At 39.7% G+C, this 13,342-nt stretch overlaps 1 protein-coding gene across 3 annotated transcripts in view; it reads right to left on the bottom strand.

Moving 5' to 3' along the window:
* The window catches only part of RMND1 (required for meiotic nuclear division 1 homolog), a 52,836-nt gene that overhangs the window by 32,672 nt on the left and 6,822 nt on the right, over positions 1–13,342 (bottom strand). For all 3 annotated transcript variants that reach the window (XR_006786157.1, XM_045843439.1, XM_045843438.1), the window contains exons 3-4: positions 7,854–7,962; positions 715–790 (exon numbers count right to left, since the gene is read on the bottom strand). Coding sequence is in view for 2 of the 3 variants with exons in the window: in XM_045843439.1 (XP_045699395.1) it covers positions 715–790; positions 7,854–7,962 (185 nt within the window). In the remaining variant the exon portion in view is untranslated. The remainder of the gene's footprint in view (positions 1–714; positions 791–7,853; positions 7,963–13,342) is intronic.

Consider the following 13,342-nt stretch of genomic DNA (forward strand, 5'->3'; position numbering starts at 1 on the left):
ACAAAAACTTTATCAAAGCTTGGACCCTTACGGATGTTCCATTTGGTTCTGGTCTGCCACTAATCAGTCACCCAATTGTGGGTAATTCCCTTAATTCCTCTGACCCCTTGTTTCCTCAGGCTTTTCTGACGGGTTGTAAGGATAATATGAAATTGTTCTAAGTGATTTCTCTTCTTACTACCCTTCCCCTCAGCTACTCTGGAGTATCTGACACTAAAGCAACCTTTAAATGAAAGAAGAAGTATATGTGAGTCAGGGCTGCAGTGGAAGTCTCTGGACAGGCAGAGTGGGCAAAAGTGTGAGCTGAAGAGCTCCAGGCGGGGAGGGAGGGGAGGGGAGGGGAGGGGAGGGAGGGGGGAGGGGGAGGGGAGGGGAGGGCAGGGCAGGCGTCCTGAGTCTGATAAGGAAGAGGCACAGAAGATGAACAGGAAATAGGATGCTTTACCTATACTTGGCAAATGCAAATCCAGATTTATAAATTGAAACAAGCCAGGGGAAGAGTTTTTACTGGTTTTAAAAATTATTTTACAAGAAGATTCACCAGAAGATTCCTAAACTGACAAACGCTCCCAAATATAATAAGAATCAAGGGCTAAATTTAAATCACACATTTTGAACCCAGTTACTGCTGGGAGCGAAGGGGTGCCTGCACCTTTAGGGACCACATTACCTGACCAGGGGCCACCTCCCAGTGGGTTTTTTCCCTTGTCTTACCTGAAGAAGAACATTGTTCCAGGATCACCTTCTTTTGCAGAATTTTCCACACCCATCACTAAAATATTTGCTGCATCTGTGATTTAAAAAAAAAAAAACCTCACTGAAACACTAGGTCACGAGGTGACACAAGGTTTAAGAGGTACCTATAAACTTTTAATCAGGAACTCACGATCATTTCTTCATATACCATGAGGCACTCCATAACACACTGTCCACCTTTCTCCCAAGGTTTCTGAACGTATTTAATGTTATGAGCACGAAAAAGCCACACAAAATTACTTTATGAAACATTCAACAACCTGTGGTACTCTTATTGTGCTATTTGAAATTGCTCAGTTGGACCCATTTTGATTCAGTAATTACCAGCAGTTAGTAATTATTCAAGTCTTAGTTTCAATATAACCAAGGCTCAAGCAGTAAACTTTCTGCAAAATTAATTTAAGATAAAATGTAAAGAACTATTAATATAGTCTAATACTTTAAATACCATTTTATTTATAATTCTCAAACTACTAATCTTGCTGAATTTTAAATTAACTGCAAATTGTGCATAACAGAAAATATACAGAAACAAAGCTACTGACCACTTCAAAGTTAATTATGAGAATTACTACTGTAGCCATCTGTTAACACTTAAATATTATTATATAAATAGTAATATATATTCAATAAGAAGCTTTTATAGTAGTAAATACTTGTTGAGTATATAAATATTCTATAATATATATAAGTATGTTTATTTATCAATATACTGATATTAATATATAAAAAGTATATATAATTTCTTTATTGTTCAAGTACAATTGTCTCCATTTTCACCCCACCATGTCCCCCTACCCTGCCCATTCCCGCCTCCCACCCTCAAACCCACCCCTCCTTTGGCTCTGTCCATGTGCCCTTCATACAAGTGCCTTGATGGCCCCCTCCCCATTATCCTCTACTATCCCTCTTCCTCCTCCTCTCTGGTTACTGTCAGATTATTCTTTATTTCAATGTCTCTGGTTGTATTTTGCTTGCTTGTTTGTTTTGTTGATTAGGTTCCACTTATAGGTGAGATAATATGGTAGTTCTCTTTCACCACTTGGCTTGTTTCACTTAGCATAATGCTCTCCAGATCCATCCACGCTGTCTCGAAGGGTAGGAGCTCCTTCTTTCTTTCTGCTGTGTAGTGTTCCATTGTGTAAATGTACCATCATTTTTTGATCCACTCATTCACTGATGGGCACTTACGCTGCTTCCAGTGCTTGGCTATTGTGAATTGTGCTGCTATGAACACTGGGGTGCACAGGTTCTTTGGAATTGGTCTTTCAGGGTCTTTAGGGTATAACCCCGATGGTGGTATTGTTGGGTAAAAAAGCATTTCCATTTTCACTTTTCTGAGGAAATTCCATATTGTTCTCCACAGTGGCTGCATCAGTCTTCATTCCCACTGGCACTGCTCTAGCTTCCCTTTTCTCCACAACCTCCCCAACACTTGTTGTTTGATCTGTTTATGATGGCCATTCCGACTGGTGTGAAGTGGTATTTCATTGTGGTCTTAATTTGCATCTCTCTGATGGCCAGTGATGTTGACCATCTTTTCATATGTCTCTGGGCCCTCTGTATGTTCTTCTTGGAGAAGTGTCTATTCAAGTCCTTTGCTCATTTTTTAATTGGGTTTGTCTTCCTGGAGTGGAGTCATGTGAGTTCTTTATATATTTTAGAGATCAAACCCTTGTCCAAGATATCATCTGCAAATATATTTTCCCATATGGTTGGTTCCCTCCTCATTTTAATGCTGTTTTCTTTAGACATGCAGAAGCTTTTTATTTTCATGAGATCCTATTTGTTTATTATTTCCTTTATTTCTCTTGCTCTAGGGGACGTATTGGTGAAAATATTGCTGGGTGGAATATCTGAGATTTTCCTATGTTCTCCTCTAGGACTTTTATAGTGCCATGAATTGTCCTTTATCCACCTTGAATTTATTTTTGTGTATGGTGTAAGTTGGTGGTCAAGCTTCATTTTTTTTTCATGTAGCTGTCCAGATGTCCCAAAGCCATTTCTTGAAGAAGCTATTTTTACTCCATTTTATGCCTCTGCTCCCTTGCTGAATATTAACTGACCATAAAGACTTGGGTTTATTTCTGGGGTCTCTATTCTTTTTTTCTCCCTGGGGTCTCTATTCTGTTCTATTGGTCTATGCGTCTGTTCTTAAGCTAGTACCATACTGTTCTGATTACAGTGGCCTTGTAATATAGTTTGATTAGGTACTGTGATGCCTCCTACTGTGTTCTTCTTTCACAAAATTGCTGTGGCTATTTGGGATGGTTTACAGTTTCATATAGATTTTTGAAATGTTTGTTCTATATCTGTGAAATATGTCATTGGTATTTTAATAGGGATTGCATTGAATCTATAAATTGCTTTGGGTAATATGAACATTTTGATAATGTTGATTCTTCCAATCCATGAAACGGTATATGGTTCCATTTATTTGTGTCTTCCTTAATTTCTTTCTCAGTGTTATGTAGTTTTCTGAGTACAGGTCTTTCACCTCCTTGGTAAGGTTCATTCCTAGGTACTTTATTTTTCTTGTTTCTATAGCAAATGGGATTTTTTTCTTGATTCCTGATTCTGATCTTTCATTGTTGGTATATAAAAATGCATTTGATTTCTGAATATTGAGTTTGAACCCTGCTGTCTTGCAAATTCAGTCAAACAGTTTTTGGGTGGAGTCTACAGGATTTTCTATGTACACCATCATATCATCTGTAAACAGTGACAGTTTTCTTCCTTTCCAATTTGGAGGCCTTTTATTTCTTTTTCTTGTCTGAATGCTGTGGCTAGGACTTTCAATACTATATTGAATAGAAGTGGTGAAAGCAGACATTCTTGTCTTTTTCCTGATCTTAGTGAGAAAGCTTTTAGTTTTTGCCCATTGAGTATGGTGCTGGCTGTAGGTATCTCACACATGGCCTTTATCATGTTGAGGTATGCTCCTTCTATTCCACTTTGCCGAATGTTTTTATCATAAATGGGTGCTGCACCTTATTATCAAATGCTTTCTCTGCATTTATTGATATGATCATGTGATTTTTGTCTTTCCTTTTGTTTATGTGATATATTACATTTATTGATTTGTGAATGCTGTACAATCCTTGCATCTCTGGGGTGAATCCCATTTGATCATGGTGTATGGTCTTTTTAATGCAGTTTGCCAATGTTTTGTTGAGGATTTTGGCATCTATGCTCATCAGTGATATTGGTAAATATCACTGGATATATATGTATCAAGGATAATGGTTAGCTCTTCCTTAAATGTTTTGTAAAATTCTCCTGTGAAACCATCTGGTCTAAGGCTTTTGTGTGCTGGGAGTTTTTTGATTACTGCTTCGATTTTATCAGCTATTATTGGTCTTTTCAGACTTTCTGCTTCTTCTTCATTCAGTTTTGGGACATTTTTTCTAGAAATTTGTACGTTTCACCCTGGTTTTCAAATCTCTTGGCATATAGTTGTTCATAGTAATTTCTTACAATCCTTTGTATCTCTGTGTTACTGGTTGTAATGTCTCCTCTTTAATTTCTGACTTTGTTTATTTGGGTCCTCTTTTTTCCTTGGTAAATCTGCTTAAAGGCTCGTCAATTTTATTTATCTTTTCAAAGAATCAGCTCCTGAACTCACTAATCCTTTGGATTGTTGTTTTAGTCTCTATGTCATTTAATTCTGCTCTGATCTTGGTTACTTCTTTCCTTCTACTCACTCTGGGCTTTGTTCTTGTTTCTCCAGTTCTTGTGGTTGTAGGGTTAGGTTGTTTATTTGAAATGTTTCTATCTTTTTTAGGCAGGCCTGTATTCCTATGAACTTCCCTCTCAGGACTGCCTTTGCTGTGTCCCATAAGTTTTGGACTGTTGTGTGTTCATTTTCATTAGTTTCCAGAGACTTCTTGATTTCTTCCTTGATCCCACTATTGACTTATTCATTGTTTAATAGCAAGCTATTCAATCTCCATGAGTTTGAATGTTTTTGAGTTTTTTCCTTGAGGTTGATTTCTAGCTTCAGTCCCTTGTGGTCAGAGAAAATGCTTGACATGACTTCAGTTTTCTTGAATTTGTTGAGGTTTGTTTTGTGTACTATAATAGGGTCTATCTTTGAAAACATTCCATGTGCGTTTGAAAAGAAAATCCCTTAGTATAAGTCTGTTGTAGTCTATATCTTTCTTGAAGTCCTCCATGATTTTCCATATATACTTGGATGCTCCTATGCTGGATGCATATATGTTTACAATGTTTATGTCTTCTTGATGGATCCTTTCCTTGAGTATTACAAAGTGCCCTCTGGGTTTCTCTTTACGGCCCTTGTTTTGAAGTCTGTTTTGTCTGATATGAGTATTGCTACCCCAGCTTTTTTTTCCTGTCCATTTGCTTGGAATATCTTTTTCCAACACTTCCCTTTCGGTCTGTGTAGGTCTTTTGTTCTGAGGTTGGTCTCTCGTAGGCAGCATGTGTGTGGGTCATGTTTTCTTATTTATTCAGCTATTCTATGTCTTTTGATTGGAGCATTTAATCCATTAACATCTAAGGTTATTACTGATAGGTATTTATTCATTTTTCCCCCTTTTTTACCTGCATTCCTCTCTCTCTCACTCTTTTCCTTCCTCTTCTTATAGTAGTCCCTTTAACACATCTTAGAGAGCTGGTTTGGTGGAGGTATATTTTTTCAGCCACCTTTTGTCCAGGAAGCTCCTTATTTCGCCTTCCATTTCAATTGGGAGTCTCGCTGAGTAGAACAGTCTCGGTTGTAGGCCTTTGTTTTTCATTACTTGGAATATTTGTTGCCATTCTCCCCTGGACTGAAATGCTGCTGTTGAGAAATCAGCTGCTAGCCTTATGGGAGCTCCTTTGTATGTTACTTCTGGTTTCCCCCTTACTGCCTTTAAGATTCTCTTTGTTTTTAAAACTTGGCATTTTAATTATTGTATGCCTTGGAGTAGGCCTCTTTGGGTTCGTCTTCACTGGGACCCTTTGTGCTTCCTGAACTGCATGTTTTTTTTCCCCTCTCTAGGTTTGGAAAGTTTTCTGTCACCATTTTTTCAAACCGGGTTTCTATCCCTTGTTTCTTTGCTTCTCCTTCCAGTATTCCTATGATTCAAATGTTGTTGCGTTTCATGTTATCTTGGAGTTCCCTTAAGCTATGTTCATATTTTTTCAGTCTATTTTCATACAGATGCTCTAGCTGGGTGTTTCTTTCCACCTTGTCTTCCAGCTCACTAATTCGGTCCTCTGCTACATCCAGCCTGCTTGTAACTCCTTTTACTGTGTTTTTTATTTCAGAAGTTATATTTTTCATTTCTTCCTGGTTTTCGTTTATAGTTTCTATTTTCTTTTTCATACTGCTATAGTTCTCACTCAGTGCCTTGGGCATCCTTATAACCATTATTTTGAATTCTATATCTGATAGTTTGCTTACCTGCTTTTCATTTAGCTCTTTTAATGGGGAGTCTTCCCTTCCTTTTGATTGCAGGGGTTTTGCTGTCTTCCCATTTTAGGTAACTCTTTTTGTTTCTGCACTTTCTGATGTTCTGCTTTGCTAGCTGTCTTTGTAGGGTGAACTTCTATGGTAGGAATTCTATGGAATTCAGTGGTGTAGTCTTTTTGATCTCCTTGTCTGGATGCTCTACGGTTGCACTTTCTTCTGTTTGTGAAAAAGTATATACAATTTCTTTTTTCTTTTTTTTTTTCTAAAGATTTTATTTATTTATTTTTTAGAGAGGGAAGGGAGGGAGGGAGGGAGAGGGAGAGAGAGAGAGAGAGAAACATCAATGTGCGGTTGCTGGGGGTCATGGCCTGCAACCCAGGCATGTACCCCGGCTGGGAATCAAACCTGCGACACTTTGGTTCGCAGCCCGCACTCAATCCACTGAGCTACGCCAGCCAGGGCAGTATATACAATTTCTTAACCTAAGATTAGGATCCTCAAAATGTCATAATTCTTGGTAGAGGCTGGGGGATACAGACAATGACTAAATCCTAAACTACCTTTTCTGGTGGAACTCAAACTTCCCTAAGTCCTACAGAAGGTAACGTTCACCTATGTAAGCAAGAGCACCATAAATGGAAAGGGAAGACTCAGCAGTGAGAATGGTCCACAGAGCCCCGACCTGCGCAGTGCGCAGGCCACCCTACCCAACTGCCAAGGACAATTTTCTATCTTAGGGGCCCCAGACACAGCTCTGTTTTTCTAAGTCAATTTTGTCTGTTTTTGCCATCAAATAGAGCAAAGAGTCTGTTTAGATCATCAAGGCTGAAAAGGCATAATGATATTTCAATGATTTCTTCTGGGGTCAACGGCTTTTAAGAATATTCTCTGTAGCAGGAGGATTTTCAACCTACTGTTTTTGCTACTCTGAGGTAACTTCATGAATTTTCAAAGTGTTCCGAGTTACTTATTTTTTAATGTAATATAGGCTATTTTCTCAAGAATCCTTCCTGATGCTACTCTAATCTCAGTTAAGTTCATTTTAATATTGTGTTTATCTTTTAATTAATCTTCTTAAAGTACTGGATTGTACTTGTAAATTTTTCTTAAAAGGTTTTCCCCAACATTTCTATCAACTTTTTGGTTCTTCAGTAATACTAAAACAACTTTTTTAAAAAAATATATTTTTAAAGATTTTATTTATTTATTTTTAGAGAGGGAAGGGAGGGAGATAGAGAGAGAGAAACATCAATGTGCGGTTGCTGGGGGTCATGGCCTGCAACCCAGGCATGTGCCCTGACTGGGAATCCAACCTGTGATGCTTTGGTTCGCAGCCCGTGCTCAATCCACTGAGCTACACCTGCCAGGGCTAAAACAACTTTTTAATGAGACCAGAAACGAAGTGTCATGGCCTTTGACCATCCCAAGTATGTACTAGTGATGCTATACAGCTTAATGGATCTTACTGATTTCAATCTGAGAACTAAGTTCTCTGTGATTTTTTAAAAATTTCGATCTTTGTACATCATTTGTACAAAGAAGTTCAACACCACTTTTATGATGCAATCTCTTAAACAGAAAATGAAATGTAAGCAAATGCGTATTTCAAACAGTATCATAGGAAAATTATTTTCTAATACACTTTAACATACTTGGCCCCAGGTTCAAGAAGATGTACCTCTAGGCAAGCTCGTCACTTCGACGTATCCGTGAGAGGTCAGGTCTTGAGAAAGAGTGCCAAGGTGATACTCGTCCGCAGTTGCAAACGCTGTGCAGTGCATCAGGTCCTGTTTCAGAGAGATTAGTATGACACAGGTTAGCAAGTGGCTGAAGTGTCTGCAACGGTTGCTGTCACCTTACAGGGCTCCGTTTGGCAAAGCTAGTATTTTTTCACACATTTCAAAGGCTCATAGAAGAGGTATATTAAGGATGAGGAGAAAGTACCATCAGGGAGATAGACTGCAGCTGAACCTATGAAAGAATTTGCTCCTGCTGGCCAAAAAGACCGAACAGGCTATGCTGAAAGGAAAGCCGCTCCCCACCTGCTAGTGTCCCAAGCACAGACCGAGCAAAAGATACAGCGGATGAAAGCAGCATACAGGTGCCTGGATGAAATGTTGTTTAAAAAGTCTCTCCACCTCTGATTTTCAAAGCAACATTATTATTTAAGGTCACCTAATAGCTTGTCATTGCTCTTGTATTATAAAAGCAGAGATTACTCTAAATCTACAAAGGAATTACCAAACTTTTACTGGCTGATAATTAAACAAAAAGCCTGTCGATCTGAGACTGCATCCAAGTTTGGTTAGCGCTTCGGTTCCTGCACCGAGTCTCGTCTGTGTGCATGTGTGAACACTCACGGTTTAGGAATACGTCCCAGTGCGGTGTTTGTGTCAAACTGTAACTCATAACCCATCACTGAGTCCTGCATCAGTTTAGTGGCCTAAACGAGCTTAAAAAAATACTAGAGCACATCATTCATAGTAATGATAAATTTTATGACTTTTTTCTGTCACTTAGATATGTCTAACTATGTATATATGGTCACCAGGGGCATGTAACATAAAATATGTTTCTCACTTTAGATGTGGTCAATAAAATTCAAAAGCTATTGGCACAGGCGCTAAAAATAAAAGTTCATGCACGGACTGGTTTAAGCACATCAGGATAACAATAATGCCCACTTCACAGGGTTGTTGTAAGTTTAAATGAGCTGATTGATGACAATGGCTTTGAGCTGTGACTGGCACGGTGTTTAACATTTCTTAGATTATAGTTATTAAACCATCAATGTTTACGGGGGGTTAAAAAGTCTGTTAAGTAACGTACACCTGAATATTCACAAGTTCATAACTTTGTGTTTCATATCTGCTGATCAGAGTGTTACTGGTTCTATTCTTTTGATATGTATGGGGCTTTGGCCCATCACTGGTCAAAAGAGGTTTGTGAGTCACTAAATCAAAATTTACTCCTGGGATTTACTCATCTCCGCTCCTGAATCCCTTCCCTGTCTGGTCCATTCCTGGTATGAAATTCAAGGAGAGTAGTATAGTAAGTCCTTGTTTCCTCCCACTTTTGAAACTTAAGTCTGGGCCCTTTCTCAAGAAATGGCCTAACCCTCCTTTGCCTTTTCTTCAATCTGTTACACAGTTCAAATGTGTGGTTCCAAAAGTAGCACAGGGATTCACAGAGGACCGGAGGATACTCACAAACTGAAAAATCTAAAAGTGATCAAATATCTACTCATAAGCAGAATGATTTTAATTCAGTTAAACAATTAAAAGCCACACAAAGCTGAAGCTGCTGTTCACGGTGAGCATGAATCAACGTATTGCCCTCTTTTTCTAGCGAAGCCGATACCCACGGTCACACAGGAGGGTAAAAAAACGATCATATGGACCCACACAGCCAAAGCATACTTACTGGAGCCTCGGAGTCCGTTAGTTATGCACTTAAGGTTTAGAACTGCTGGTACTATTTGTTCTTCTAAGGGTCCACAAAGTTAAAAAGAGCTGACAGGAAACGAGATTAAGCTGCTGACAGAAAGGAATCCTCTTAAGAGGCGTCAGACCAGGTAAGGACGGCCACAGTAGGCTGGCCCTCCTCTTGGAGGCTAGGCAAATTTCCTGAGGCTTGCTAAGCAAAAGCACAGTGCACGAGGCTGGACGTCAGAACGACCTCAGTGACTGACGAAGCCGACAGGCCTCGTTTGTTCGGGCTGCAGTGGGAAGGGCAGGAGACAGGGGAGGCAGCGGGCAAGGAAGGAGGTCAGGAGCCATCACTGGGGGGTCTTTTCCCAACGACTGAAATGGCAGAGCCCGACTGTCTCTAGAATCGGGACTGTAAGCTTGCTGCCAGAGGGCTACCCACCTCGAGGTGATGCACATAGTGCTTTTAAGATCTGAATTAACTATCAACGATAAAGAGCAATTTCACACAAAACCCAGGTTTCCGCCATCTTTCGATCAAGGGGAAAACAGACTAGGTTGAGGAAGGGGCCTGGGTTGTCCAGCTCACACAGTTCTGCCCACTCCCTACTGTCTCACCGGCTTCACCCCCCAACCCCTGACACTGACCAGGCCCATCTGTGCTGAAAATGTATACTATTGTGCACTCTCGAAAATGGGGCAAGGCAAAGCATTTAATCGTCATTTCCATGAGAAAATGTATTCTGAGCTCCAAATAGTCAGATTATAAATACATTTTAAAACACAATCTGTTTTTCGCCTAGCCATTCCAAAGATCTTCTTTGCAGATTTTCTCAAGATTGTCACATTTTCTTCTCTCACCATGTCCTATTTAGTCTGGCTCAAAGTTCTGGCCAATGTCACATGGCGTGTGTGGCCTACCACACTACTTTCCGCATCCTTAGACTTGAACCTGAGTCTCTGTGTAAGTTATGGCTTCTTCGATTAACAAAGGACTCACAGAGCTTTTCAGTTAGACTTGGAAGACATATCTATTTTACAGTTTTACTTCTTTTGCTTTTAAATTTCAAGACTGTATTTAAATCCATTTAGTAAAGGAAAAGAGGACAATGGAGGGTCTTGTTTTTGCATTTCTCCCCTATTAGTTAAAGGTGTTGCAACTTTGTGAGATTTTCATTTTCACACGTCTTTCTTAATTTTTTATAGTGAATTACTACCTATTGAGCACTTTATACATATAAAGTGCTCTGTGTGTTTTTATATCGCACAAATTTAAAGTTTTAAAATGGGGTCAATAATTCATTCTTAAATAAATGTGCCAAAGCAGCCAAAAATAGTCATTGGACTTTAGAACTAAATTTAGGCCTTTCTATTTTAAAATGTTAAAACAAAACAACCCAAAGCCAAGAAAACCACAGCGTTTTCAGTATGTGTTTTTTTTTCCCCCGCCCTGGTCAGCGAAAGCATGTTCCAGCAGATGGGGCTAGAAATCTATATATGATTCTTGTTTTACAGCATCACACGTGCTGAAGGAACCCTTCTCATAAAGAGGAAAGTTTATTTTTTTCACATTCTTTGACTAAAGAACATTAGTGCATCACAGCAATGTTGCTGGTGTGTTACAAAGGGAGAAGTGCATGCTTTTCCTGTTATGTACACATTGTAGGTGAATGTCATTAACATAGATACATTTTATGTTACTGGTACAATGCTTTAGTTTTAAGCTTTCTGACCGCAACTTATGGTGAGAAATCACTTCACATACACAGTGCACATATGCATATATGCAAACACACCAAGAACTGACAAAAAGCTTCCCCAATGTTTTTTGCCTTTACCGTTTGTAAGGCATTCCTGTACTTCCTTTTCTATTGCATTAATAAAAAATCAACAACCCACTAGTTAAATTTACAACACACTGGGGGGTTCATGGGGAAGCCCACCTTGGGGGTTCCAGCAGTCCCCGCTCATGCGGGGCTTGGGCAGCTCGGAGCAGTGCTCTGCACGCTCCAGCATTCTACTTCCGAGGGACAGGACGTGCCCGGCCGCATGGGCGTTGCTGGGATGAGTTATGAGCCAGTGCAACGGGGTTTGAATCTCTCAGTGGGTTGTGATCTCTGCCAACAGGACCAGGTAGAGCTGAATCTGACCGAGAGGGTGCCGAACCTCACCTCGTCCCTTCTGAGTGCGTGCTGTGTGGCAGAGGAAAGGGGGCCAGCTCAGGAGCACTTGTGGGGAATGAGACAAGTCATGCCCCCTTTCTGGTACAAAGGACGGTCCCTCCCTGTCTCAATCCAGGGGGGCAGAAAGGGCTACGGTGTCACAAAGGATTCGCCAGCCCCGTGCCACCCGCACAGAGACAGAGTGGCCCTCCATTGGGGGTAGTCTTCAGCCCCAGGGAGAGAGTCACACCTAGTCACATTTCAAGACCGTGTTCACCTATGCAAAGAAAGACCACCAGAAAGTAATGTTCCAACATTGTATTATTTCAGATCACTTCAGAAAGGCTTTCGGAAATGTAAGTTTGTCTACTACTTTCCTGGGCTTTTAGAGAGACATCATATTTTTTTCTGTTTTTTGCAAAACTCCAACTGAAGTGACATCTATTATGTTACATAATCTCTCCTATATAAAGGACCCAGGATATAAATGACTCCTTAAATTTTGTGATGGAGGAAGTTAGTTCTTGTAAGACATTTTTATGTTTTCCTTCTCCCCCTGCCCCACCAGGCAACAAGAAATACATAACCCAGGAGGACTTCCTCCTTTCTTTAATCATTGGGCTTCTCAGAACTCCACATTCAACTGAATGAGTTATTCATACCAGGTGCTCGATAACACATATTTCTCTGTTCATGTCAACAGTTTGCTCTATTGTAAATGTAATGCTTTTATGATCTCATTTGAAACTGTATTAAATTTTGAAAATCTACTTCAAATCCTTTCCTGGAAGCATTAAAAAAAAAACTTAAAAGAAAAATAAAAATGGAATTGAGGAAGATTGCTTCCAAGTGTAAGAAGAGCCCAGGGAAATAATGCCTTTTTGATAGTTTACAATTGACAACCACAAAAAAGGGTGACATCTTTGTCCTCATCAGCATCTTTGTAAGAAACTTGGTTATGTGCTGTGCTGCTAGATATAACAAAAGAGAGCAGGGAATTGATCTTCCTCTTTCTCTGTGTGCTATGAATTCAGGTTTTTACATGTAATTTTGTCTCAGTTACTTAGATAATGAATTTCCCAGACTATCGCAAATCTAAACAATACAGCAAAAAAATCAGGAGCTAGGAGGAAGAAATGGTGAGGCCATGCACACACACCTCCCCTCCCCTTTATATCCTGGGTTCAGAGAAACCATGCACGAATTTAAACAAACCTAGAATCCAAAATAAAAAAACCATTCATCGGTGCCTAACTTCACAGCCTGAAGATAACTAATAATGGTATGCACATCTTTTTCAAAGGTGGTAAAAAAATACAACAAAATTAAACATGCTTAGGGTCTACTCAGAATTGAGATTTTCAGACAGACGCACACATGCTACCTGTTTTCTGACAGATTGAGCAGGCCTGATCAAGTTTTAAATATTCTACCTTCCTATTTTTAAGTTTTTAAAAAGATTTTATTTATTTATCTTTAGAGGGGAAGGGGGGAAGGAAAACATCACTGTGTGGTTGCCTCTCAGGCACTCCCTTCTGGGGACCTGGTCCACAACCCAGGCAAGTGCCCTGATTGTG

The sequence above is a fragment of the Phyllostomus hastatus genome, unplaced genomic scaffold (genome assembly GCF_019186645.2).
Source record: "Phyllostomus hastatus isolate PE091 unplaced genomic scaffold, TTU_PhHast_1.1 phas_contig_40, whole genome shotgun sequence".
In the NCBI taxonomy this organism is placed as follows: domain Eukaryota; kingdom Metazoa; phylum Chordata; class Mammalia; order Chiroptera; family Phyllostomidae; genus Phyllostomus; species Phyllostomus hastatus.